At 35.3% G+C, this 26720-nt stretch overlaps 1 protein-coding gene across 1 annotated transcript; it reads left to right on the top strand.

Annotated features, from left to right (window-relative positions):
* The first annotated feature begins 22260 nt into the window (after positions 1–22260).
* Positions 22261–26535, top strand: LOC141631602 (uncharacterized). The gene is made up of 8 exons (XM_074444251.1): positions 22261–22333; positions 22468–22560; positions 22690–22947; positions 23033–23149; positions 23346–23645; positions 23880–24130; positions 24875–26134; positions 26302–26535. The coding sequence occupies exons 1-8, from the start codon at positions 22261–22263 to the stop codon at positions 26533–26535; spliced, it is 2586 nt and encodes an 861-aa protein (XP_074300352.1).
* Positions 26536–26720: the final 185 nt, after the last annotated feature.

Raw genomic sequence — 26720 nt, 5'->3', positions numbered from 1 at the left:
TGCCTGACCGTCTATGTAAATCAAGTGAGCTTTAATATTTTGTCTTGTACGAGTCATATGTGCATTGCTAATAGAAAAGTACTCAATTGCACAATTCAAAAAGGAACTCAACTATATTTAAAAATTTAATAAATCAATTACATACTCCAATCCACGATGCTAAAGTGGAATTAAAAATGACTCAGTAAGAAAAACTATACAAGGAATAGCTTAGGTACTAAATTGTACAATTCATAACCAAATAAATGTCCCAAAACAAATAATGATATGGATGTGTACTTCATTTCACAGTTCAGGTTGCAAAGCTCATGTTTTGTAGCATAACTTTAATTATTAGTTAATCTGCAGCGACAAGTAAACAGAGATTAATTAGTATAACCAAGAAGTACAAGTGTCTTTACAGACTAATTAACTTAATTCAGCACTATTGAGTACTAGCGTCGTAAACAAAACGCCTCTAGAAAGCTTTTTGTAGTAGTGAAATGAACTACGATATGCTGAGACGACCAATTAATCCCTATTGATTTAAAAGGGATGGTGCCTTTACTTAGTACACTTTGATATTTATGCACAATTTAGCAATTATCATTTCTTTGTGGTAGGTATTTGACTGAACTGGTAGTGAGTATTCATTGTACAACTTCATATGGATTCTTGTGCCCCATATCATTGTCCAAGTTTGATAGTTTTGAAAATGAAGAGGATCGGTCTGACTATATTGTTAAGGCTATGACATGTACGGGTTGTGAAAGGGGTCGAAAGCTTGTTTTTGCTCCATATTTTGAAGGGTATGTACCTTTTTTTCATACTAGCTGCTATTAATTATATTATTCGATGCTACTTATTAATACGCGATGCTAATTTTTTAATTCTATAAATGGTAGTAATCATTGGATGTTGGCTGCCATTAATCCAAACGATAGTGTAGTGTATTGGTGTGAGATGGAAATCTAGAGCCTCATGAATTTTTGAAGGATACAATTAATATGTAAGTTCAGCATGTATACGATTTAAGAAATTGCAATTATCTCGTAAATTTACATTTGTTTTCGTAAAATAAATATAATTAAGCCAAGTCTATAACATATATTTAACACAGGGCAATTACGAAGATAAACTCAATGGATCCTGAGAAATGTCACCAAAAACAGCCTGAATGGAAAATAATAAAGGCCATCTTCAACTGATAATATTATTATCTTCTGAATTATATAGTCTATGTTTTATTGTTATGGGTTTGTTGTTTATAAGTGGTAGTTGACATGATTTCGATTTTAGTGTCCTACGCAACCCTTTGGAAGTGTCTTATGTGGATATTATGTCTGCCGATATATGTTGGAGATCATCAGAGGATGATATATTAATATTATTCCAAGTGTACGTCCTTTAATTTGTTTCTTTGATTTCAATATTGACTTCGTTTTATATAAATTACACTTGTTGATACGTAAATAATTATAATTGTGTTTTTTTGATTGTATGTAGTTCATGCTTAAAGCCTCAGACATATTCAGTTGAGCAAATTGACGAGATGCAGGACATTTGGGCAACATATGCATTGCCGTTTAAGCAGGAAGTAATTGATGGCAATGTTTAAAGTATGCTAACACTGGTTATCTAGATAGCTTAAAAGTATGGTGTGTGGATGGAAAAACTCTTATTAGTGCTTGTGTTAAACTTATTGTCGGTAGTTCGTATTTTGGAGGTTCAAACTTATTCCGTTTTGTTTGGTTGGATTAGAGTATAAATGTAAGATTTGTTGGATTTTATGACATGTAGGAGGATATATTTAAGCTATACGACTATTGCTGTATAGTGTATGAATGAAATAATTTTTATTTCAAAAATCTAGTTGTCAATGCGCATGGATTTGATTTTATAAATTGATGCCAAAAATTGGATTTTATAAATTGGCGCCAAGAATTCGGCACACAATATTCATAAATTGGCGTCAAAAATTGGGCGGGCTATATTCATAAATTGGCGCTAAATTGATTTAAAAAAAAAAGATGTATAGAAGGCGGTTCCTTGACAAAGCGTCATGAAGTTGACGCAAAAATTATGCGTGCATTGTGTTCAAAACAAGACGGTTGAGACACAGAACCGTCCTCCTTAAAAATCCAAAGAAGACGGTTCCAAACCCCAACCGTCCTCTTGTGAAAATCAAAAGAGAACGGTTTATGTCAACCGTCATCTTAGGCAACGAGGACGGGTGAAATTAGGACGGTTGTTTTAAGGTTTTAGGACGGTTTTTAACCGTCCTCTTTGTCTATTTTTGTAGTAGTGTTTCCGATGACACTAGGGGAGTTTGGTAGGTTACTTGACCTTTCCTCTACGGGCTTGACTGCTGCCCCGAGGAAGGTCTACCGTCAGCTTTGGCGGTGTCTGGCCCAGACCACTTTTCAGGAGCGAAAGCTCCACCAGGTCCACCTACCCCCTGTCCGTGTTTTCCTTAGACTGATGGGGAGCACTATCTTCAGCCGAAAGGAGCCGAACAACATTACCAACAACGAGCTCTCCACCCAGGGCGGTTACCTGAACGTCGACTGCAAGGGTCCCTTCACCCTCAACATTGCCTACTTGACCGCCCAGTACCTTCTGAGCCAGGGGAAGAAAGAGGCGAGGACCATTGCCTGCGGTGGCATAGCCACCATTCTTGCCCGTCGCCTTTTCCCCGTTTGGCCTCGTGACTTGCAGTACCTCGCTGGAGAGAGGCTACTGAGTCTGGACGCCATGCTCTCTCAGCATTGGCTCACCCCAGACTACCAGACTTGGAAGATAGACGGCTCCTTGTCTGTTGACTTACCCTGTCAGACTCTCCCCCGTCTTGAGCCCTTGCCTACTGTCGCAAAGGGCCACCGTCTGCCACCACTACCTCTCCTTCACCTTCCACCCAGACCTACTCCTGATGCACCTGCCGCCAAGAAGCGGCGACTTGAGACTAGAGAGGGGTCCACACCTTCAGGGAGTACCCAGCCTTCCACGGCTACTCCCGATCCGACCCCTACTCCCACTACTACTACCACTCCTACTCCTATTCCACCTCCCACTGACCAGACTGAGACGGTCTTACCGGCTACTTTTAGACTACTTCCTCCCTTTGTGGCGCCCGCGGTCCTGGACCAAGGGGGCGCCGTTTACGGTTTGTTGCGTGAGATTGCAGAGCGTCGGGCTCGTATGGAGAGGGACATGGCTCTTGCCTTACACCCTCTGTACGAGTACCACTTGCGGCGACACAGACCGATCCCGGAGGGTTGGCCACACCATTCCTTTTTCCGGTACCCAGCTGAGGGGTATCCGGCGTCAGAGGAGGAGGAGGAGGACGAGGACCCAGAGGTGGCAATGGAGAGAGCTCGCGCTGAGGAGCGGAGGAGGAGAAAGGAGGAGGAGGACCCGGAGTACAGGGCGGAGGTTGGCCGTGAGAGCAGTGACGACGACGACGAGTAGCTACTGGTCTACTCACTTCCCCAGTTTTATAGCTGGTATGGGGAAGTTCGTATTTTGTATGTATCTTTCACTCTTTTATTTTGTCTCCTTTATTTCATTGTTTTTATTTTGTTGGTTGTATATTCCCGTTCCCCTGTATATATCTGTTTGGTGTATCTTTGGAGGACAACGAGGGCGTTGTCCGTTTTGGTTTGGGGAGGGTATTGCATCCTTTTGAGTCTGCACCTGCATCTGTTTTTGCATTCACGTTTACTTTTCAACTTGCATTGTTCTTTATTTTCCATCAAAAATCCAAAAAAAAATTAGAAAATTTCAAAAATTCAAAAAAAAAAAATTCACGTTTATTTTTGCATATAGGTTGAGTCGGAACGGTCGATTTCCGTGATGATAATGCACTATAACTTGTCTTTTTGCTTGAGCCTTGCACTTTTATTGATAGTTATTAGTGATACTGTCGTTTCGTACCAAAAATAAAATACCTAAGTACAACTAACAGAAGTCAGCGGTAAGTAGGGTCGATCTCCACAGGGAGGCGGTGTACTATCTATTTGTCTATTTATCTGTCTAAATGTCACTAATGGGGGTTGAATTGATTTTAACTAAACTACTAAGGCTAAAGGCAAGAGAAAAAGGATAAAGGGAATTAGCAATAAGAGAAAGGGAGTATGTTAGGAGTCGGTCTACCGTGGCAGCTATCAGATCTTATACTATCGGGAATACTAAGGCGATTAGACTATTGATAAGAAGAGCTATGGTCGTCACCTTTCGGTCCTTAAACCGCCTAGAGCGTAAAAACACTTAACTTTCGCCCTCACTGCAATACCCTATTGTAATTAAGCAAGCCTTCCCTTCCAATCTTTCGATCTAGGTCGGGGTTAACTAAATTTATGGTCTCCTGCATGCATTCATTCGACCGGATAACAATTAAATTGCCTAATACAATTCCTATCGCAAGACTAATCTATATAAGTCAATTAAAACATCGCTACCACGGCTTCCCTAATCCTAACATACTACGGGATTTAGCTACGCATAATTAAAGGGGAAGCAAGAAATAAAAGAAGAACAATAATAAACATTAAGTAATTAAAGAGAAGAAGGGAGAGAAATTACTGTAAATAAATGATCCGGAATAAAAAGCAAAGTAACATTGTATCGTTCCAAGAGAAAAGAGAGAGTCAGAGTGTCTCCGGATAAAAAGCATAACATAACTGACGACCTAACTCCTATTTATAAGAAATTAGGAGTTTAATTAAACCTAATGACGGAAAATAAGTAAAAAGCCCACCCGTCAAAGAAAAATCCACTCGATCGAGTAACTAAATCACTCGATCGAGCAAAGGCATAAAAGGAACTGGTCGATCGAAAGGAAAAATAGTCGATCGAGTACTTATTCATCCTAAACCACTCGATCGAGGAGAAGTGGCTCTCGATCGAGCAAATGGGCTCTCGATCGAATAGAAATAGTTCTCGATCGAGCACTTCTCAGCGCGTAATTCCTACTTCGCGCACCAAACTTCAAATGGCTGTCATTCCTTCGTTACTTGGACAAATAGGGCGTGGTTGGTGGCGTTGGAAAGCTAAGAGGATAAGCTTTCACCTACAACTGGAATCACCTTAATAACTGTTGTAAAACTCGAGATATGGCTCTTACAAGCAGGAACTAGCAAATTGAAGCACTCTCTTGGCTCGCCTAACTTCCTTACTCCAATGCGCATCTCAAAATAGCTTCATTCCCGCTCCAAATTCACTCTTCCTCCAAATGCATGCTAAAAGGATGGTAAAAGGCTTGATTTCACTACTTTTGGGTTCATTCCTGCAAATAAGACAAAACAAACCAAAGTAGCATATTCGGGGCATTTCGTAGCATAAAACTACGATAAAAGCATAGAAATACGTGCATAAAATAGGCTAAAAAGACTATATAAAATGCACGTATCAAATCTCCCCAAACCAAACCTTTACTCGTCCCCGAGTAAACTAAAATTCAACTAAAGGAACGGAAAAAGATAACTCAGAGCTAGCTACAAATGCCCACTTAAGCCAATTTAATGCAAGCAAACTAACACCTATAGCAAATAGTCAAATGCAAACGAGTTGTAAGATGTCTATAATAAAGCTGAACCGTCGACCTTGCAAGACCTTCAATAATGGACTCTCACGGGTCACTCTTCTCTCATGAAGCAAAGGGTGAACATATATATGTAAGAGAGAAAGAAAAATAGTCGCTCACCTAGACTACGACCCACATAAACATGCATGCAACTAATATGATAGACAATTCTAGCTACCGTACACACATTCCAACCAAACGAGGTCCCACACGGCCCGGGGGCTTACAAAAAATATGGTAAAGTGAGGCAATGGGTAAGAAAAGGCAAAACAATTATGGGAATGTGGAGGTATTGGTGATCAAGCTAGTACCTAAACAAAACCATATGAGACATATCCATTTCCAACTCAATTATGAATTAAGCAAATGCCCCTTCATTTGGCATAAAATCTCACCAAACCAAACTGAACTAACTCCTCAAAAGATATAAATAAAACATAGGAGCAGAAACCGTCAACCATTTTTTCTCATTTCTCTTTTCTTTTTCTATTTTTTTTTCTTCGGTTTCTTCTTTTCTGATTTTTTTCTTTTTTTTTTTTTCTTTTTTTTCAATTTTTTTTCTTTTTCACGTCTTTTTTTCTCATCAACCTCCTTTTCTTCATAAATTACCAACTCCAAATCAATATGATATGAGCCAAGATTTGACACAATAAACAGTATACCGCAGAACAATCTAAACTAGCTTGACAAGGCAGGCTAAATTTGGGATGTAGTTAAGGGTCAACAGGCAAATTTGGCTAGTGTGGAGTTTATGGGTAAAAATGAAAGAAAAGGGAAATGTAAGCACCTCCCTGCATGTGACACCAACCACTAACCCGAATGTATGACGGCAAAAAGCAATTGAATCTTATATATGTGCAAATTAATGATACATGTTATGCAAGGAGTAGCTACTCACAATCCTACATGAAACCGGTCACAAATGACACCAGTTTATAAGGCTCTAATTCCTTAGAAATTATAAGTAGGTTGCCAAAATTTCAGGTCAAGTCTATTCGTTCAGCTAAATTAAACATTAACTCGTAGATATGCAATAAGACAAAGCTAATAGATAACAGTTAAATGCAAGGCTTAAGCAAAAAGACAATCGCAGTGCAATGTCATCATTGAAATCTACCGTTCCGACTCAACCTATATGCTAAAATAAACGTGAATTTTTGAAATTTTAACAATTTTTCAATTTTTATTATGAAATTTTGAATTTTTAATAAAAATAAACAACAATGCAAACATAAATTAAACGTGATAACTGAATTGCAATAAAAACAAGATGCAGACACAGATATGGATGCATAACCTCCCCAAACCAAACCGTACAATGCCCCCATTGTACCAAAACATGGAAAGGAAATGCAAACTAAAGGAGAAAAGAGAGTAAATGCGGAAAAACTCACAAGATAGCGCGAAATAAGGGGACCTCCCCAAACCGACCATGAAATGGGAGGTTGCTAAAGGCCCGGAAAACCGTCTCAGGAAGCTAATCCAAGTCAATAACACTCGATCAAGAGGGATAGTAGCTGATCGAGTAACATGGCCGTCTAAAACTGCTCGATCGAGTAAAATAGCAGTCGATCGAGTGGTTCTCTATTTGCAGGTGGTCGATCGAGAGGGAGGTCTGCTCGATCGAAGGGAATTTCCGGCAAAAGTGCTCGATCGAGTACAACAAGTACTCGATCGAGTGATTCTCAGCTAGTACCTGCAAAACGCAATGAAAAACAGCCCGCAAACTAACAAGACAAGCATACTGAGATAGTCTATGGTATAAAACCATTTATTACAACTGAAATTGAATAAAAAACAAAATAAAATCTCCGGGTTGCCTCCCGGGTAGCGCTAACTTGATCAGTCCCACTTGACCTTCTTTTTCTTCGAGCCTTTATGGTTAATTACAATCAAAACAGCTCAAAGCGCGCAGCATTAAATCATAAACCTGCGCATGTGCTACACAAAAGCATAAGTAGCACAAAAGTGGATTACAGAAATAGGAAATAAAAATATGTAAACATTTAAGTCTAACAAATTTCCTATGTGCGCTCCTAAATTTATCCACAAAATAAAGGAGAGACGGAGCAATTGACGATAATTTAGGGCTCCAATTCAGATTAACAATTTTAAAATGACAAGGATGGTGAGAAACTGCTAATTTATGCGTCCACATATGAGAGGGTATAGCTTTGAAAAAGGAAGCATGAATAAGACGAGGCAATTTACAAACAATAATGAAATTACCGTTTACTACCTCAGGTTGATCACTCTTAATGAGGGAATCATAGACAAAAGAATTCATTACCTCTTCCGTGCTAGGAGTAATTACCGACTCAGCTGTCCCTTTGTCGCCCTCAATGGAATCCGTCCCGTAAATCTCAGCCTCAAGCGCATCTAACTCGGCTTTGAATAAGAGGGATTCACCATAACCGTTATCATCGTCAAAATCGTCATCAAAATCAAGCCTAAATGACGAACCAAAGCTCCCAATGGCGGACTACTCGATCGAGTAGAATCTTCATTCGATCGAGCGCTTTCCTCCGATTTCCACTCGATCGAGTAGAATGTTCACTCGATCGAGCACTTTCTCCTGGAAAATCACTCGATCGACCGATATTAGTCACTCGATCGAGTGATTCCTCCCGTATGTGCGCTGAAATCCTCGTGTGGGGCAGTGAAATATGATATAAACTCGTCGTCTGAGTCATAGAGATCATCCTCAGCATTGGGTAACACGGTTTTCTCAGGGGAGAAACCGCTCTCAGCAAGGTATACCTCTTCTTCTTGCATCTCAGCTCCTAACTGAGCAATTTGTGACTCAAGCTCAAGGATTCGAGCGTCCATATGTTTATCACTCTCTTGCATTTTGGATACAAGCGTTCCCATTAAATATGTCAGCTCCGCGATCTCTTCTTCTTCCATCTGAGCTGCTAGCTGAGCAACTACAGACTCGAGCTTATCAACTCGCGAAACATATTCTTGTGCTTGGAATGCAAGTGTCTCCATCAAGGATTTCAGCTCCGCAATGTCTTCTTCTTGTATATCAGGGGAATCTTGTTGCGGCGGCCATTGATAGGGTGGATGTGGCGGCACAACTACAGCTGCATTATGCTCAGCAGAACCACATCTCCCGTAGCAGATCACCGGCTGTTCCATATAATGGGACATCAGTGATGGGTCAAAGGTACTTAAGCCCTCCCTTTGACTGTCTTTCACCTAGAACTGTCTAGGTAGTACCTGTAAGGCCTATCAAAACAAAGACTCAGGAAAAAGATCGGAACGGCCTCAAGGGAAAAATCCCCGAGGCTAAAAAATGTATAAAATTAAACAAATAAATAAATAGATTGCCTCCCCGAACGGCGCCAAAATTTGATACTCTGTCGTTTCGTACCAAAAATAAATACCTAAGTACTACTAACAGAAGTCGGTGGTAAGTAGGGTCGATCTCCACAGGGAGGCGGTGTACTATCTATTTGTCTATTTATCTGTCTAATTGTCACTAATGGGGGTTGAATTGATTTTAACTAAACTACTAAGGCTAAAGGCAAGAGAAAAAGGATAAAGGGAATTAGCAATAAGAGAAAGGGAGTATGTTAGGAGTCGGTCTACCGTGGCAGCTATCAGATCTTATACTATCGGGAATACTAAGGCGATTAGACTATTGATAAGAAGAGCTATGGTCGTCACCTTTCGGTCCTTAAACCGCCCTAGAGCGTAAACAGCTTAACTTTCGCCCTCACTGCAATACCCTATTGTAATTAAGCAAGCCTTCCCTTCCAATCTTTCGATCTAGGTCGGGGTTAACTAAATTTATGGTCTCCTGCATGCATTCATTCGACCGGATAACAATTAAATTGCCTAATACAATTCCTATCGCAAGACTAATCTATATAAGTCAATTAAAACATCGCTACCACGGCTTCCCTAATCCTAACATACTACGGGATTTAGCTACGCATAATTAAAGGGGAAGCAAGAAATAAAAGAAGAACAATAATAAACATTAAGTAATTAAAGATAAGAAGGAGAGAAATTATCGTAAATAAATGATCCTAATAAAAAGCAAAGTAACAAGTGTATCGTTCCAAGAGAAAAGAGAGAGTCGTAGTGTCTCCGGATAAAAAGCATAACATAATTGACGACCTAACTCCTATTTATAAGAAATTAGGAGTTTAATTAAACCTAATGACGGAAAATAAGTAAAAGCCCAGCCCGTCGACAAAATCCACTCGATCGAGTAACTAAATCACTCGATCGAGCAAAGGCATAAAAGGAACTGGTCGATCGAAAGGAAAAATAGTCGATCGAGTACTTATTCATCCTAAACCACTCGATCGAGGAGAAGTGGCTCTCGATCGAGCAAATGGGCTCTCGATCGAATAGAAATAGTTCTCGATCGAGCACTTCTCAGCGCGTAATTCCTGCTTCGCGCACCAAACTTCAAATGGCTGCCATTCCTTCGTTACTTGGACAAATAGGGCGTGGTTTGTGGCGTTGGAAAGTAAAAAGGATAAGATTTCACCTCCAACTGGAATCACCTTAATATCTGTTGTAGAACTCGAGATATGGCTCTTACAAGCAGGAACTAGCAAATTGAAGCACTCTCTTGGCTCGCCTAACTTCCTTACTCCAATACGCATCTCAAAATAGCTTCATTCCCGCTCCAAATTCACTCTTCCTCCATATGCATGCTAAAAGGATGGTAAAAGGCTTGATTTCACTACTTTTGGGTTCATTCCTGCAAATAAGACAAAACAAACCAAAGTAGCATATTCGGGGCATTTCGTAGCATAAAACTACGATAAAAGCATAGAAATACGTGCATAAAATAGGCTAAAAAGACTATATAAAATGCACGTATCAATTAGCTTTGTCATACGCATAGTCTACGAGTTTCTGTTCAAATTTAGCCGACTGTTTAGACTTGACCTGATAAATTGGCAAACTACTTAAAAATTCTGAGATATTAGAGCCCATAACTGGTGACATTCATGACCAGTTCATTAGGAATTTTGAGTAGTACTCCTTGCATAGCATGTTCGTCTTTTTTGCACATTTATGACATTCAATTTTGAGTCAAATGCATATATTCGGGTTTGTGGTTGGTGTCACATGCAGGGAGGTGCTTGCAAATTTCCCTTTCCTTATATTTTTCACCCATTTAGCTCCACATTAGCCAATTTTGCCTTTTTGACCCATTAGCTACATCCCAAACTAAACCTGCCTAGTCAAGCTAGTTAGTATATTCTTTTGTGGTATATTTTCCATTGCAGTTTGGTCCGTGTTTCTTGTTTTGGTGTTGGTGTAAGTATTATGGAAGGAGGAGAAGAAAAAAAAAGTATTGAAAAAGAAAGAAGAAAAAAAAAAGGAGAGAAAAACGTGAAAGAAAGAAGAAAAAAAAATGAATGAAAAAATGAAAGAAGCTGAAAAACGTGGAACAGAAGAAAAAAAAAGAGAAGTTTGAAAAAAATGATTTGTTTCAGTTAGTTCTTTCAGACGGTATTAAAGAAAGGAAGTTTGTGACCGTCTGACTCCTCCGTTTTATTCTATATTTTTGAGGAGATTGTGTTTGAGTTTAGTGAGCTTTGTGCCAATTGAAGGGCACTTGTACTTAGTTTTTCAGTCAGTTGAGATTCGGATAGTTTACTATGGTCATGTTAGGAACTAGCTTGACGCTTTTACCTCCACATTACCATAACATGTTTTGCCCTTTCTCACCTGAACTTCACTATTCCCAAACTATTTGTAAGCCCTCGGCTGTGACGGACATTATTGGTTGGAATGTGTGCATTAGTACTTGAATTGTCTTTCATTTTTGTTGCATGCACGCTATGTAGGTCGCAGTTAGGTGAGTGACTGTCTTCTCTTCTCTCTTTTACATATATTATTCACCCTTTGCTTCATGAGAGAAGAGTGACCACGAGAGAGTCCGATTTTGTTGGTCTTGCAAGGTCGATAGGTTGGCTATATTTCTGAACAGCTTATAATTCGTTTGCGTATTGACTGCTTAGGTTTAACTGTTAGTTCTTGTTGCATTAAATTGGTTCAAGTAGACAAGTTAAGCTAGCTCTGAGTTATTTTTCCGTTCCATTAGTGTATAGTTTTGAGTTTACTCGAGGGCGAGTAAAGGTTCGGTTTGGGGAGATTTGATACGTGCCTAAAGTATAGTCTTTTTAGCCTATTTCAGCACGTATTTCTTTGCATTTTCATACTATTTTTATGGTATTTTGCCCCGAATTGGCTACTTTGGTTCGTTATGTCCATTTTGTAGAAATGAACGCGAAATTAGTGGAATCGTACCCTTTTTCGTCCTTTTTGCATGCATTTAGAGGAGACGGGATTTTCCTGAGTGAGATACTGTGTTTGGAAGCGTCGTGGCACGGATTACGAGGCAATTAGGCGCGGACTTGAGATGAAATGAAGTCAAAGTCCTCGATCGAGCAGTTTTACCACTCGATCGAGTGGTTTTCACGTCCCAGATTGGTCGATCGAGTAGTTTACTACTCGATCCTTAAGTTGCAGAAAGACCATTCACTCGATCGAGTAACTATTTGGTCGATCGAGTGGATTTTGCTGAAGAATTGGTCGATCGAGTGGTTTTAATCCACTCGATCGAGTGGTTTCGATGGTTAATGGGCTTAATCAGCCCGTGTGTTAATTATTTCGCTAAACTTTGTTTGCTTTTCTATTTAAACCTACGTTAACTAGGTTAATGAGGGCTTTTCATCTTATAAACTTGGCTCCTGAAAACTTTGCTACGTACTTTTCATCATTCACTGTAACTTTGTTTTGGGATTATTATTGCTCGGATTCGATCGTTCTTTACGCCGGAATCGCATTGATTGTAATTCCTTCTCTTCCTTTAATAATAATTAACCTTTTTGTTGCTTTAATTATCTGTTTTTCTTATTATTCCTTTTGCCCTAATTTCTCTCTATGCGATTTATTGGTTATTTCATTATGTTTACTGCTGGAAAATTATTTGTTGTTAGTTTAATTAGCGATATGAGTAGCTAAACCCCTTTCATGTTGGGATTAGGGGATCTGTGGTAGAAATGTGACGATGTAGTGAATGAATTAGATGAATTAATTGTGAGACCCTGTCACCATAGCAATTTAATTGTATTTATTCGACTTAGTTGAGTGCACGCTTCTATGTCACCCTTTAATCTGGCTAAAATTAATCCTGGATCGAAAGATTGGACTAAATAGGCCTGCTATGAACAGTAAACTACCCTAATAAGGATGAAAGTTAAGTTAGTGGTAATTTAGGATAGAAAGTGGACCGAAAGGACCTTTCAACATCCGTCTCACATTAGTTCGTCTGAATCATTTACAGCTGAGTCACTGAACTACCGTAGTGAACCGAAATCCCGACATGTCCTTTCTCTCTTGATAGTTTAAACCCTTTATCTTGTCTTATTGCTCTTTACTTTTATTTCTCCTTCCTTTAATCTCGTAGTTTAGAATCAATTCGACAAACCCCCCATTTGTTACTTTAGGACTAGAATTAGACAGCCGATAATTACATTACCTCCCTGTGGATTCGATACTCGACTGCCTCTGCTACATTTTAGTTGAGACCGTTAGGTTTTATCTTTGATAGGGTTGCGATATCCGTGTCAATGAACATGCCCAATTTTATGCTAAATCGCCTTTAAGTAGCCAATATCGTATATTACACGGTTTTTACGGATTTGCGTGATTCAACGTTTTATAATAACAAAAATTACATAAATTCACATTTATGCATAAGTTAATTACCCTAACCTTTTAGGATTCAAAATTTAGTCTCTTCACTAATTATTTGACCATAATTAACTCATATTTCTAAAATTTGTTCATTAATGGACTTAAAATTATAATAAAATGCTATAAACTTCAAATAAATCACAAAATTTCAAATAAATTTGAAATTTGAAATTTAAACTCATGAACATTCTGGAAAAATACCATGACACTCATAATGTTCAAAAACTTAGGTTAAATATTTCGAAATTTATCCGGAAAAACAATGTTGCGGTTTATCGGTTTTAACAAAAATAATCATAAAAACATGAGAAAAATTATATTTATCAACTTTTCAATTTTATATCTGAAATGGATAATAAAATTCAACATATGAAGTTTTTCCTTAGTCATGGAGTATGTTTTATTAATATTTCACTAATTAAGTCACTATTTATGCTATTTTTCTTCAAAAATCATAAATCGTGCATAAAGACTTCAATATAGCCTATTAATTTACACACATCGTGTAAAATTGCATGTCACAACATACTAAATTTTTATGACCAGATTCGAAATTTATCTCATATTTACCTATTTTTCATCTAAATCCGATTTTAATAATTAAAAATCCATTTTTCGAGCATAAGAAGTCCAAAAATTATGAAAATTTATAGGTCATCGCAAAATAATATATGTGACAACATATCCAAAAATCACCTGAAAATTCGAAGTTTAGCTAATTTTAGTCCGAAAATGACATTTTATTCATAAAATCATATTTTAATGCCATTATTTTATAATATGAACAATAAAAATCCATAAATTAACCAAAATATCCTAAAAACATTTTAGGACCAGAAACTTTAACATGCATAATGATTTTCGTGATATATCATAATAACACAAATTAAACAAGTTTTATATGTTAATCGTATAACTTGGAAAAACTTTTAACCGATTTGCATGCAAACAACCATGGCTCTTGATACCGATTGAAAGAAAAGTAGATCTATATACTCAACATATTCATATATGTTTTATTTTAAATTAATCATAAAATTAATTGGTGATCTTATGCATGCAAACTATAAACAATTTAAAGAAGAAATCTCTATCTTACATTGGTATTTCGGTTTATTTGGGCACAAGCGAGGGGATTAATCTCCAAGACACAGTTTATCTACTCTCTCTGAAAGTAGATCTCTCTCTCATAAATTTCTACGTCCTCGTGGCGTAAGCGTGTCTTGTTGCAGGTACTCTCCTAAAGCTCAATTACCAAATAAAAGAAAAGCTCTTGCATCCTCAATGTGTTACTCCAACAACTCTTTGAAGAAGCCCCGAATTTTAAGTACCACCACCCCTAGTTTAAGTTTTTGTAATAATAATGTAGTGTATGTACCCGATTTAGAGATGCAGGTATGCTTTGTGTAAGGAACCTTTATTTATCGTTGCAAAAAAAAAAAAAAATTGATTCACTATAAAAGGGTATAGTTGGAAGTTTAATATCATTTTGAATTATTAAAAATGGAATCGTTGCAAAAATGAATCGACTTTGTAGCGATTGCTTCATAACTAGGGATTGTGTAATCATATAATACGATTCTTTTGGAGGGACCTTAATGATCGATATATATATATATATATATATATATATATATATATATATATATATATATATATATATATATATATATATATATATATATATATATATATATATATATATATATATATATATATATATATATATATATATATATATATATATATATATATATATATAATACGATCCTTTTGTAGCGATTGCTTCATAACTAGGGATTGCTTCATAACTAGTTTCACGATCTTGACAAACACATAAGATAAATTCAATTAAAGCTATAAGTTTGGTCTTTGAATCTGCAAACTTACACTTAACATCAAAACATGAACTACTTTTCATGTTTATCAATCCATGCAATCCCAGTATTTCTAGATAAACTTGGATTTATTTATTCAATATTCAATCATTCTCTACCTTTTTTTGTTGATTAACATGTTTGGATTTTTCATGTTCATCAATTGATATTAGTTATGCAATCATGGAGAATTATTAGGCAGATTTAGATGAAATGCTTCCGAAATGTATCAGATACTCTAAATTACATTTATAACCTTCGTAATTTGGCGCAAAATTGAAAATTTGATCTTCTTATCATTTTTTTAATTAGGGTTTCGGTAACATCCGGTGCCGCCATATCACTACACTTTCTTATTTACTTGTTTAATAACTCGGGGAAAAACTGGCGCATATTTGATTTCTTTTGGCTGTCAAAAAACTGAGCAATTTGACGACTTTAGAGTAAAAGTTGACAAATGAGACTATAAAATTAATTAAATATTAAAGTAGCAATTGCGTAAGATGATCACACTATGATACGTCCCTTTGTTTAAAAAGATAACTTATTTATGAACATTAAATGTAATTTTCTATTAAAATAGACCGTTTTATAGTATAAAATCGTCTTACTCTATACCGTATGTATATAAATACTAATAGTAAAATAATGACTCATAATGAGAAATGGTAAAAGACACTGACACAAAACAACAAAAAACAAAAAGGAAGCAAGTGGGAGGATATAGGGGTAGTTTTGTCTATCTACATAGTATAAAACTGTTTTTTCTTGGCTTCTGATTGGCTGTTGAGTTTTTATATGTGGGTCCCCCATGTTTTCTTATTCATTTAATTACCCTCTCACCTCAACACAATTCCTATTCTTATCTCTTATTTCTATTTTAATTACTTATTCATGTTAAAACATAAGTTAAAATTTCACAATTTACATACATCCAACGGGTCTAACATGTCAAATCAATATATATATATATATATATATATATATATATATATATATATATATATATATATATATATATATATATATATATATATATATATATATAGAGTGAGCATCCCATGAGTCTAGCATCTTAGATGAGTCTAGCATATCAATAAGAACCGTTGGATCAACAAGATCCAAGGGCTCTCGTTCAGCCACGTCGCCTCAAATATTAAACGCGTCTAATAAAAGCTACAAACTGATTGTTATGTGTCATTATAATCAGATCTTTTTCTCTCTCTACAAACCCCTCATCTCTCTCTAGTCAGTTAAAACATTAATTCTTCAACAAGAAAAAAAAACAACGCGCATCAATTATTTTGACAGTAGATATTCAAAGTTTCTTCAATCGCCATTCTTTTCAAAAAAATCTTCCCTAATCTAGTTAATTTTCTCTAAAATCGAGCATAGATCTACAAAAAATTAATCAAGATCTTCAAAAACATTCAGAAAACAACCGTTTCTCATCTAATGAAGAGGTATAGATCGCTCTCTAATTCGTTATTTCTTATAAAAAATTGTCGCGATTTATACGTTGCTGCATGTTGTTGTTGTTGTTGTTGTTGTTGTTGTTGTTGTTGTTGTTGTTGTTGTTGTTGTTGATGATGATTATATTAATTGATTTAGGGCTAATGTTTTGTTCGAACTGAGTAATTGATTTTTGGCAAAATATTAGGTTTAGTTTGCATCCTGGTGTTGTTGATCTTGAATTATATAACTAAATTGTCAATTAATTGTATGTTTTCCTTCTCGATTTCAGAAATTGAGAAATTAATTCTCGTTTTTGTTTTCGTAGCTATTAAATTTTGTGTTATTTCATATATATTCTACTTTTCGCCTAAAAATCAAGGTTAATAATTTGTAGAAACTTAGTAATTAATGTTCGTTTTTGTTTTGCATAGTATTGATTCTATGTATTCATAGTGTTTGTTAAAAAGTTAGAGTCGTGACAGTTTGAAATTCATAATTGGATTTGTTTTCATGAAAATTGGGGAAAAATTGTGACGATTAAATTAACTTTCGGAAAATACTCGACATCTTTTATCGTAACATTATTCTTTGTAACACGATAAAACTATTCTTTGTAACATTGTTATTGTAACATCAGAAAAACTATTATCAGTAACATTATTCTTTACATTAATATTGCATGCTATAATGTAGTTATTATTGAGGAATCGTCGATTCTTGTTGAATCAACTTGAAATATTATTACAACATTTTATATTTGATATTGTGTGATTTAACCCAATTAATTAAATTTGTTAAGTATAACATTGTTATTAACTCACAAGAGATGTTGATCATTAATCATGGACCATCAGTTTTCACATATATTTTAATTATTAATGCTACAATGTTTTGTTATCTAGTTACCTTAAGATTGTTTTGTTATTATGCTACACTTTATTACGATAATATTGATCCACATTAGACTATATGGCCTGTTTGAAAAAATTAGGGTTCTTGATTTGTTGAAACCGAGTAACTCGAGGATTAAATTAGCTTTAAGTAAAATACTCGACACCAATTCTTTCGTAATATCGTTACGGTAACATTATTACTACATGATAGAACTCGTACTTGATATCTTTGTTACAACATCGTATATTTGATGTTGTGTAGTTTTTCCAATTAAATTTTATGGTTTTAACATTTTCAAAAACTCACAAATGATTATCTTGTAAAATTGTTACTGTAAATTATAACCAATGATTGACCACTGCCTTTCGCATATGTTTTAGTTAGTAATGGTTGAATGTTTTGTCTTGAATGTTAGAATATTTGAAGAAGAAGGTTTGGGAAATCAAGTAAGACAAAAAAGGCGCGCAAGGAGATAGTACATACAAAAACAAGGGAGACACTGCCTAATCAGTCATGAAGATAGGCGTGAAGAAGGCAGCGTTATTGAAGTTGAAATGCTACTTGAGACTGTTAATAACATTGTAGTCAGATTTTGATGTGTGAATATGATGTATACATCTTGTAAACATTTCACATTGCTACTGTGTGGTATTACAAATCATTTAAGCATATGACTAGTCTGCATTCACTTGATTTTTATTGTTGAAATAATTAAAGTTGGAACTTTTAACATTGTTTTCGTGCTACTTTGATGAATCAATGTTGTTACAGTAACATCATTACAATATCATTGTTACTTTTTGAGTAATGACGTTACAGTAATACCGTTACTTTAAAATTAAAAAACGAAATAATCCCTACATTTACATTTTAGAACTACTTTATACACCGTCTTATATTGTAAACAAACTAAATTAATACTGTAACATTGTTGTCAAGTTATTTTAATGAATCACTTGTTAAAGTAACATTGTTACATTAATATTGATCCGCCTTTGATAAATCAATTAATGAAACGATGATGTTACAAAAAGAACTTTATATTACTGAAGAACAACTGTATTACTCTGATGAATGACTGATGTTACAGTAACACTATTACTATAACGCGAAAGAACAAGGATTGGTTGTATCAAAAATATGAGGAACGCATACAATAAACAACATTAGACTATATGCATGGTCTGTTTGAAAAGTTGACAATACATTCTTAAAATAACTTAATAGGCTATATGGGATTCGAACCCATACCTTTGTACAAGCTTTGCACATTGCTCTCCCATTTGAGCTAATAGCCTTTAAACTAACGACTCAAACTTTCAAATGAAATGAATAACAATAAAGGTATCCTCTTCCTACAAGCTTAAACTTTATTATTGCATGCTATACAATTATAAAGATATTAGAATACAGTTACAATAACATTGTTACTGTAAGATTGTTATAGTAAGGTTGTTACAGTAACTATTAGTGTAACATTGTTAGTGTTACATTATTACTGCATGCTATACTGGAGTTATTATTGAGGAATCGCAGTTACTGTTGAACTGAACTTGAAATATTATTACAATAACATTATTACTGTAACATTGTTACTTTGCACATTGCTCTCTCATTTGAGAGAATAGCCTTTAAACTAACAATTGGGTTATAAGGGAACTGAAACAAGAATATAATACATACAAAACAAGAATACTTGAAGAAAACACGATAAACATTGACACAATGCCAACTACATTATGTCATGTAGTAACAATAATACAAAGAATAACAATAATACAAGAATAATGTTACAAACATTATTCTTATGTAAATAATACATTATTCTGAAACATGTGCCGAGAATTTTACAAAAGCTAATTTAATCGTCTCAGTTTATCCCCAATTTTCATGAAAACAAATCAAGTTATGAATTTCACAATATCATAACCCTAAATTTTTGACAAATAATATAAATACATAAGATCGACAACAAACAGTATAAAAATGATATTATAACACGATTCAACAACTCATAAAATTGCACTATGAACACAAGCGACATGCAAATTAAACATAATTTTTTGACGAAAAATCAATTACTCAGTTTGAGCAAAACATTAACCTTATTTTTTTTTGTTGAAAACGAAAACCTAAATTAAACAGAAATTAATTAACAAGAACAACAACAAGAACATGTGATAACATCAATCACAACTAAAATTAAAAGATTAACATGAATACAAAAACTAATTAGGCGCATCAAATCTGAGAATCTCGCATAACAACAGCAGACAAAAGAAATACCTCAAAAGTATGCGTTAGAAATTGTAAATTAATATCATTTGAGTAAGAAATTCGATTGAAGGTATGTCATCGAAATATGCGATTTTCATTGAAAGATCTAAGATTGGAGATTGATTAAGTTGTTTAAATTATTGAAGTGATTCAATCTTGTATTGATAGAATCATGAATTGCTTAAATTGATTATATCGACATTCAAAGTTGAACATCAATTTAAAAAACAAAATTCAATAATAAAATCGATTTGTTGCAATTAAATAAGAATTTGGAAAGTAAAAAGAACTAACCTTGATATCGATTGAAGATGACCGATCGAAATATGCGAAGGCAGAGTCTAATTAAAGTGTTTTGAGTGATTGAATCTTAAATTGCAAAAAATTGTGGATGAATTGCAAAACGCATTTGATTTATTTGGAAATCGCCAGAATTGGGGATAAATTTAGGGTTTAAAAAGAACGTGGTTATAGTGAGAGGCAAGAGAGAAAAGTGATATTCGATTATGACGGCTGAACATTGAAAATATGAGGTTTTTATATGTCAATCAATGATTAATCCCAGCCCTTGATTTGTGTTAGATCTAATGGTTGAGATTAAAATGCTAGACTCACCTAAGATACCTAGACTCACTTGATGCAATTTCTATATATATATATATATATATATATATATATATATATATATATATATATATATAAAAAGGCTTTTTTCAGGCACTCTGAGAGACTCCAAGTTTTTCAAAACACTATTTCTATTTTGAAATAAATAATTAATTAAAAGATAATTTAATTTGATTAATAACAATAAATATAAAATAAAACATTAAATTTGAATCTCTATCCTTATCTTATACGTGTATTGTACCATCTCCGTGCTTCTTTGATTTAATTCCATTAGGAAACAAAAACTTAAGATGACCCTTGACTCCAAGGGCTACATAAATGTTACGAGTATATAAACATCTTCGTTAGTTCATATGTTTTGAAGTCGTTATGATATATGTTATTTTTTTTTATTTTTTTATTTTTGAATCTGACTATAATTCATCGTGCGTAGTTACAAATTAGTTTGGCTTTTTATTTTACCTTTTTGAACTCACTTTACTCAAACGTTTTTTCAATGCAGAATATCAACGATGCATATTTCAACAGATATTACGGTATGTTTTACTTCTTCTATACACCGTATTTATATTTTACGAGTACAAATCTTTTAATTTTAAGTTGTGTCAGGGGAAGATATGTGCAAACAAACATGGTTTGAACTGGTGAAACTGTGGAAGTGGTCCGGTAATTAAGACTTTTTTCCGAGTAATTTGGTAGTCTCTAAGTTTTTTTTATTTTTTTATTAATTATTTTTTGGCACATTTACTCTATAAGTTTCAAAATTCATTCTCTGGCCATAGAATTTGATATGCTTTATGATTATAGTTTGCAAATTTATAAGTATGAAGTGTGTGCATTGTGATTATGGTATTAACAATAATAGCTTTTGATTTTTTCTTCTACCCTTGGGATGAAAGAATCATTTACATAGACCATACATATAATTTGAGTCAAAATCCTCTCTATTTCTTGGATTGTAAGTATTTGAATGGTATTAACAATAATACTTTTTCTTTTCAGTTAGCGTTGGGATGATCTAATAGTCTATATTCATGAATAGATGAATGATAATTATATAAATTTAAAGAAAAATGAGTTTCAAGTCATTTAAATTTAAATATCATGATTTATAAAACCGTAAAAAAACCAACGGCATAAATTTGCCGTACAAGAACTCCATGGGCATGCTCAAGAAATAATGATACACTAATAGATATTGCAGGGATGCAATACAGGAAGGAAGGAAATCATCTTATTAAATATACTATGAGGCAAACAACAAGAGAAAAATTGGCAACGAAACTACACGTGACACTAATACGTGTATCAATTAGTTTAGCTACGTTAAATTCCTATTGCTTCAAAATTATTGTGAAAGTTGGAACAGGATGAATTGGGAAGATAATAGTTAATCAATTCATTTCACAAGCTGCGTACAACCTTTCAATATATACAAAGGAGGTAATCCACTAAACTAGGTAACTGAATAACCAATGACCGTAAATACACGATACATATCTTACCAAATCTCTCAACAATATACATCCATATCTCCTAATAATATACACAAGATATTTTTTATTCTAACACTCCCCCTCAATTTGTTATTCTTGTGGGGGAGGGGTTATATATAGGTGGGGTAATTATTAGGGTTTTCGTCATTTGGGCTGGACGGGAAATGTAAAAAGGTTGGGCCCAAATTCACATTTCTATAACCCCATGTTTGGTACTGTTTGTTTTTTAATTTTTGTTCGGGAATTGGGCTAGACGGGAATTGTAGAAAGATTTGGACCCAAATTAGTATAAGATAGGTTAGTATTAGGGTATTTTTCTTACTTGGGTTGGATGAGAATGAAAGAACTCGTGAGCCCAAATTTGAGTTTTCGAGATATTGACTGCAAATTGGGTCGTTGTCAGCCCATTTGTAATATCGTTTGGCCTTTTAATTTTGTTCGAGATGAGTTTACATACAGTCCACGTTGTTTACAGTTTCAAAATGTACAATAAAATATAACGTTTGACATAATTTGTCTTTGTCGTTATGTTTTACCAATATAGGTGTTCGGATATCAGAAAGAAACTTGATGATTACGGACAATACGCCACAATCAATGTCAAATCCTCGAGTACCGCTATCTGACATTAGCAACGGTACTTCTTTATTTTTAATTGTTAATATTTTACTACATATATTCAATTTTTTACATTTTTATTTTAATCATGTTTCATTTGTTGTTTTTAGAAATTATAATAAGTCATTACAAATTGTGAAATTTTCAGTTTCTCATACTCCGTGTAACCGAAGCAGCAGAAGAATTAAAAGTGAGCAGATAGCGATAACAACCCCGCCAAGTAATGTTTTTACTGATCCTCCTCTATCATATTCCAACACTGTTATTGTAACGCCTAATAAGTTAAGGGCAAGAACGGCAAGAGAAAAAAGACAGTTGCGATTCTCTAAGAAACGTGCTGGTAGCGTTCATAGTGACGTTTCTCAAAATACGGTCAATTTGACACGAGCAACCTCCAACGTGACAGGTATATATATCTATATTTAATTTTTTACATTTAACATGTATTAACGTTTGTGAATGTCTTAATTTTAATTAAAAACGTTGTGTAGAACTTATATGTAGTCCGACCGATGTTGTTGAGCGCTTAGTGAGAGATCTATGTGCTGAATATGGTGAAACTTTCAATGAAGTGATTCCGTCTGTAAACCGAATTGAACAAACACCCGGTAGTTGTTTTTTTAAATGCATCCTATTCAGATGGCGAATCCTCGAGAATTCAGCAAAATACTTCCGTGCCGTTAAATAATGATGGTTAGTTCATTCATGACTTTTTATTTTTTAATTTTAATTGCAACATGGTTTCGTTATTGTAGTCTAATTTTTATGTCTCAATTTATGAATTATGTTTTGAAAACTGTTTAGCATGGGAAGGATATTGGGACTGTGGTGATGCAGAATATGAGTGCGAGAAATGTCACGCGTTGATGTGGTTTGAGGAGAGAAAAGATAAAAGACGTGGTACAAGACGTCCTAAGTTCTCACTTTATTGTTCTGATGGAAAAGTTGAACTCGCATTTCTACAGCAGCCGCCTGAACTTATAAAGTCGTTGTGTACCGGTCAGCATCGATTTAGCAATCATTATAGAGAAAACATTAGAGCTTATAACTCGATGTTCTCATTCACTTCTATGGGCGGTAAAATCGATCATTCCATCAATCAAGGTAAAGGACCGTATACCTTTAGGATGGGAGGTCAAAATTGCCATCGGATAGGGACTTTGGTACCGACCGGAGATGCAAGGCCAAAGTTCTGTCAACTTTACATTTATGACACGGAAGAGGAAGTTCAAAATCGAAAAAATGCAATTAGGTAAATATATTATCTTTCCATAAAAAACTTTTTTTGTATAATAATATTTTTCGTAGGCAATAATTTTATTTTTAATTGTTGTCCAGGGGATCCATCAAGGTTCAATGACGAGTTAATACGATTGTTGGAAAATATGATTGACTCGCACAAGACAATTGCAAAGACATTTAGGAAGGTTAGGGATAGACTGACTGAAAATATAGATAGTGAAGTGAGTATCAAACTGATTTCAAGGAGATCAAGTGATGGAAGAACTTACAATCTTCCAACAGTTTCAGAGGTAGCGGCTTTAATTGAGGGTGATATTGGTCCACATATGGAGAAGCGAGATATTATTGTGAGAAGGTCGTGCGGTGGTTTACAGCGGATAACGAGTTTCACCCTTTATACACCCCCTTACAATATCCTTTGTTAATTCCATCCGGAGAAGATGGGTATAGGTAGGGTATCCTACATAGTGCTTCTTCTATTGGTGTTAGCGGGGAGTGACCAACCACGTGAAGAAACAACGTGTAGGGAGTGGTTTGCTTATCATCTTATAGAGACACCACCAGGATGTTGAATTTCCAACGATCTTATTATCCGGTAAGGCATTCCACCAATTTTTAGTTGATTGTTATATCTTTGGTCGAATCGCATAGGCTCAATTTCATTCGTTTTAACCAAGATCGACTTCGAGTTGATAATTATAAGAACCTCTCAAATGTTGTTGGAAGAGGAGATGTTGAGCCATCTTCGGCGGGTACTCGGTTTATCGTGCCTTCTTCTTTCCCCGGAGGTGACAAATCGGAAAAAGCAAATTTCCTCGATACCATGACTATTTGTAAGTGGTTTGGTTATCCAGATTTATTCATCACCTTCACCTGTAATCCAAAGTGGCCGGAAATAGTACGATTTGTTTCTAAAAGAGGCTTGCGACCCGAGGATCGTCCGGATATTGTCATCGCGTCTTTAAAATGAAGCTTGATGAGTTGATTAGGGACTTAAAGGATCGACATATTTTTGGAAGAGCGCGAGGAGGTACTACCAATTGCTAATCTTTTAATTTAATATATCGTTTGCTTTTTTAGCATTACTGTAGAAAAATCTAATGACATTTATGAACATGTTTTTTGCAGTCGTATATACTATTGAATTTCAAAAACGTGGACTCCCTCATGCCCATATAGTATTGTTCCTACATCGGGAGGACAAATTTCCTACAGCCGCAGATGTTGACAAAATCATTTCCGCAGAGATTCCTGATCCGACTACAAATCCCGTCTTACATAGTGTTGTTTGCGAGTATATGCTTCATGGACCGTGTGGTAAAGCAAAGCCCTCATGTCCGTGCATGGTCGGAGGCAAGTGCTCAAAATATTACCCAAAGCCTTGCACCGAGAGAACAACGGTTGGCGGTGATGGGTACCCTATATACAAGAGAAGCAAGGAAGGAGTTACGGTGATTAAAGATGATGTGCCCCTGGGAAATGATTTTGTCATTCCATATAACTCTCAGTTGTTGTTGAAATATCGGGCTCATATCAATGTCGAATGGTGTAATCAATCTAGATCCATAAAGTACCTATTTAAGTACATTAACAAGGGGTCTGATCGAGTTACCATGCAGTCGTCTTATACACGATGTAATGAGGAGGACCCTGGTCGATTTGATGAGATTAAGAGGTTTTACGATTGTCGATATCTCTCAGCATGTGAAGCCGCTTGGAGAATTTTTAGGTTTGATATCCACTACACAACTCCTGCTGTTGAAAGGCTACAATACCATCTTCCGGATGAGCAACCTATTGTCTTCCACGATGATGATTGGGTTTATGAGGTCGTAGAAAAGACTTCGCTCGGAGTGTCACAATTTCTTAATTGGATGGGCTGTGATAATTCGACAGTAGAAGAGATGCAGGTTGCTAAAGAATTATTGTACTGTGAATTTCCAACCAAATTTGTTTGGAAAAAGAAACTTCGTCAATGGAGCCTTAGGAAAAAAGGATTTACAATTGGTAGGTTGGTTCACGTTCCCCCGCAATGTGGTGAATTGTATTTCATGAGAGTAATGTTGAATCACGTTAAGGGACCAAAATGTTTTGAGGATATTAGGACTGTGAATCAGTTTGTTCATCCGACATTTAGAGAAGCATGTTATGCATTGGGATTAATTGGTGATGATCGAGTATATTGCGACTATCAACGAAAAACTGATTGGGGTCCGCTTCTACCGAGAAATTTGTTCGTGACGTTATTATTTTGTGGCACTTTGTCTATGCCGAGCGAGTCCGGGGCGAAACTTGGCAACTGCTATCGGACGACATCCTTCATAGGCAACGCACTATTCTTAACAATCAAGGTGTGTTTTCATTTAATAGTAAACATTTACCGCTATTTTAATTAGAACAACTTTAAAACAATTCTTCATATTTCGCATTCTTACCTTCATCTATTCTATTAATTGATTGCTTTAAGATATAAAATCACATAGATAATATTGCAACTTTTTTAACCAAAGATTTACAGCTTACCGATGAAGAGTTGCAAAATTATGCACTTATTGATATTGAAAATTCTCTTCAAATAAATGGTAGTTCACTTCGTCGATTTGAGGGAATGTCGTTCCCAGACATGTCTGCAACGACACATCATCGAAATAGTTTACTCATGGATGCGTTGTCGTACGATAGACAATCCTTGAGTGAAGAACATGAGATTCAGTTATCTTCAATGACTGATGAGCGAGAGGTTGGTGTATAATGAAGTGATGGAAGTCGCTTTAAATAACAAAGGATGGGTGTTCTTCGTTTATGGATATGGTGGAACTGGGAAAACTTTCCTTTGGAGAGCCTTGTGTGCCTGTTTCAGGAGTAAGGGCGATATTGTTGTGGCTGTTGCGTCAAGTGGAATTGCAGCAACATTGATACCAGGTGGTGTAACGGCTC

The sequence above is a fragment of the Silene latifolia genome, chromosome Y (assembly GCF_048544455.1).
Source record: "Silene latifolia isolate original U9 population chromosome Y, ASM4854445v1, whole genome shotgun sequence".
Classification (NCBI taxonomy): Eukaryota; Viridiplantae; Streptophyta; class Magnoliopsida; order Caryophyllales; family Caryophyllaceae; genus Silene; species Silene latifolia.
The sequence above is the reverse complement of the archived record's forward strand: the minus strand, read 5'-3'. Positions and strand labels throughout refer to the sequence as shown.